This window comes from Dendroctonus ponderosae, unplaced genomic scaffold (genome assembly GCF_020466585.1).
Source record: "Dendroctonus ponderosae isolate FM_Combo_2020 unplaced genomic scaffold, Dpon_F_20191213v2 Dpon_F_20191213_1, whole genome shotgun sequence".
NCBI lineage: Eukaryota > Metazoa > Arthropoda > Insecta > Coleoptera > Curculionidae > Dendroctonus > Dendroctonus ponderosae.
The window spans coordinates 1990750-1993534 of NW_026017110.1; the positions used below are offsets into that span (position 1 = coordinate 1990750).

The 2785-nt window shown below is 40.9% G+C and overlaps 1 protein-coding gene across 1 annotated transcript in view; it reads right to left on the reverse strand.

Annotated features, from left to right (window-relative positions):
• The window catches only part of LOC109538471, a gene marked incomplete in the record, with an annotated part of 17437 nt that overhangs the window by 2856 nt on the left and 11796 nt on the right, over positions 1-2785 (reverse strand). Inside the window, 8 exon segments of the mRNA XM_048662827.1 lie at positions 417-599; positions 712-995; positions 1061-1307; positions 1377-1514; positions 1572-1789; positions 1843-2049; positions 2111-2253; positions 2312-2443. Of these exon segments, the coding sequence (XP_048518784.1) occupies positions 417-599; positions 712-995; positions 1061-1307; positions 1377-1514; positions 1572-1789; positions 1843-2049; positions 2111-2253; positions 2312-2443 (1552 nt within the window).

Sequence of the window (2785 nt, forward strand, 5' to 3'; positions counted from 1 at the left end):
TATCTTGTTACACTTCACTATAAATTACGCTTACATAACTTAAATACTTCTAAAGTATTTGACACGTGAAAATTAGATAAGATTTTGATTAAATTTGTATTATTTAAAAAAACCTAAGATTTAGGTGTTATAAACCTTATTAAAACAGACACTTATTTTGTTCAGCGAATCCAAAAATGCAATAATATACAGGACATTCTATTAAAAAAAAAACGCAACTTTGATACCTTTAGAGCTTTTGGGACACTCTGTACATTACGAAAATATTTTAAAAAATCAAACGGTTTGGCCGCAAACTTCCGTGCCGTATAGCGTGAATAACCCTGTATACATAACCGTTTTCCGCGTCTTGTTATAGTTATAGTAAATACGTACAGAAAATGTCATGCGTAAATTATTCACGTGAAATACTTTACCTGATTAAGCCAATTTTCATCCGCCAGCAATTCATTTAATATACAAGTGGTATCTTTTGTTGGGTCTGACGTTCTTTTCTCACTCACACGCTTCGCGCACTCTATGTACATTAGGTATTTCTGATGAATTACTTTACTCGCCAGTTCTACTCTGTTCACACATATTCTACACATGAAAAAGTCCTGCAACAAACAATCAATCTCAACTAAATCGATTTGCACAGCGGAAAGAAACTTGAGCTTCTGAACCGTCAGCATCGAGGCCGCTTACCAAACAAGTAAATCTATAGCTTACCTTGTCATTTATGGCATTCGGATCGGGCTGACAGCCCTCTAAAGTGGTAGCGTTATATGGCTGTCCATACATAATCACTCTAACAGCGACGTTATGCCGTCCGCAGGCAGCGCACGTTCTGGTTTGAGCGTCGCCTGGTCCGATTTCGCGAAGAACATTGAAACAAGGCCACGTACAAACCGCCCCTTGAAGACTGGCCGGCCACTGCACCAACTGAAGCAATTTTTGCTTCTTTCGTTCTGTGATATCGTCAATAGTCTGAACGTTGGACAAGAAGTATTCGTCTGAAACACCGCATACAATGCTTGCTTACTTCTCTGAACTAGTACTGGCAGAATGGACAACTTACCCTTCTCTTGGAAGATCTCCATCAGAAAGTTGCTGTCTAAGGCTTGCGATATAAGAGTCTGAATGTACACTTCGAAATTGTCCTGATAACTCTCGCACTGTTTCATACACTGTTCCTGTATTTTAGGATCAAGAATTGTCATTTCGTCCTTTAAAAATTCGACTACTGTCTCTAATTGACTTTGCGACTTGTATTTCACCGGCACTGAAATGTATTGTTTCTTACTCTCCGCTGTCCATGAAGTATACTGCAATAAGAACAAAATAAATTTCATTTTCATTTTTCATTAATATACAAACTACTGTGAACAGCTTACCGTCGAAATATTCCTATAGAGTGTGGTACCTTCGTGCTCGAACGGTTCGTATTTCTGCAAAAGCGTCTTGCCATCAACTCGCCAAATAGCCGGCCAATCGTTGCACACTTCGCCTCGTATTGCGACAAATTCACCAGTCTGAAAAATTCGTTGCGCACTCTTAAGGCAAGGTTTTAAATTAAGTTAAACTCCTACCTTAAATGGATTGTCATCGTTAACAGCCGAAAAACTATTTTGCATGGAAGCGACAATATTATCCTCCAATGTAGGAACCGGCTTGGCCTTATGGCTAGTTTTTGTTTTTTTGGGCATCGGATGTTCTGGGTAAACACCCAAACCATCAGAATCGTTAATTCCCGCGCCTTGAGCAGCCGCAGCGATCAAGTTTCGAGGCTTTTTGTTCTTAGTACCACCTAAAATCCGATAAACGGTGAAATGTAAAGCAAATCAAACTTTTTCACTTTACCTGGTCGGCCTCTACTCTTTTTCTTCATTGGAAGCATGTCTTCATCGTCCACGGAGGCGGCCGGAGTCCAAGCAGGATCAGAATCCTCAGAGTCTTGGAACTCTGGCGGCTCCTCTGGCTCATCTCCGTCCTTGATAATGTCCGTTAAACTCATTTTGCCTTTTACAGCTCGCTTAGTTTGCTCTCTCTTCGGAACATCCTCTTTGGCTGCAAAATCATAAATCTTCGTTGAAATAACCGTTGCCGATTTGATTACGGTACGAACTACCTTTGATTTTATCCTTGTCCCTTTTGCGTTCTTTTGGTTCCTTAATTTTGTCTAGCATCCTTTGCCTTTTTCGCTCCGTAGGACCGCCAGGCTTACATGGTCTTCCACCGCGCTGCCTTCGCTCGGCCTTATCCTTATAATCCCTATGAAATTAGAAAAAAACGTTTCGGGTTTAAAAGACTATACATCAAATGCTCCTACCTGTCTCTCAATGGTTCTACTAGTTTTAAGCCAATCTGCTTCCGAGGGCCGAAAAACTCATCTTCCGAACTGAATCCATCTTCGGAACTGTCAAACGAATCCTTCTTCCTTTCTTTGGGCAATGGGAAGTACCTAAAAATTTAGCGTTCTGAGATGTTTGTCGCAGAAATTCCCTTCCTGACTGTGGAAAGCATTAGATTGGCTAGGCTTTAGAGCAAGGAAGATGAAGATACTGAAGAATCAGACTATGAAGGCTTTCACGGCCGGTTAAATCACATTTAGGAATGTTTTCCGGGCTTTGAAGCCGTGGTCTATGGGAATTTCTTCGTGACGTTTCCGTCAATACTTAGTCCGTTCAATTATATTGTTTCAGCGCTTATGGGGCGTGTTTGAATAGGATTTCTACCTAACGTTTCGGTTTTTTGTGCAACGTGCAATTTCAGACACGGCCTTCCAACCGAATGGCCTCTGAAA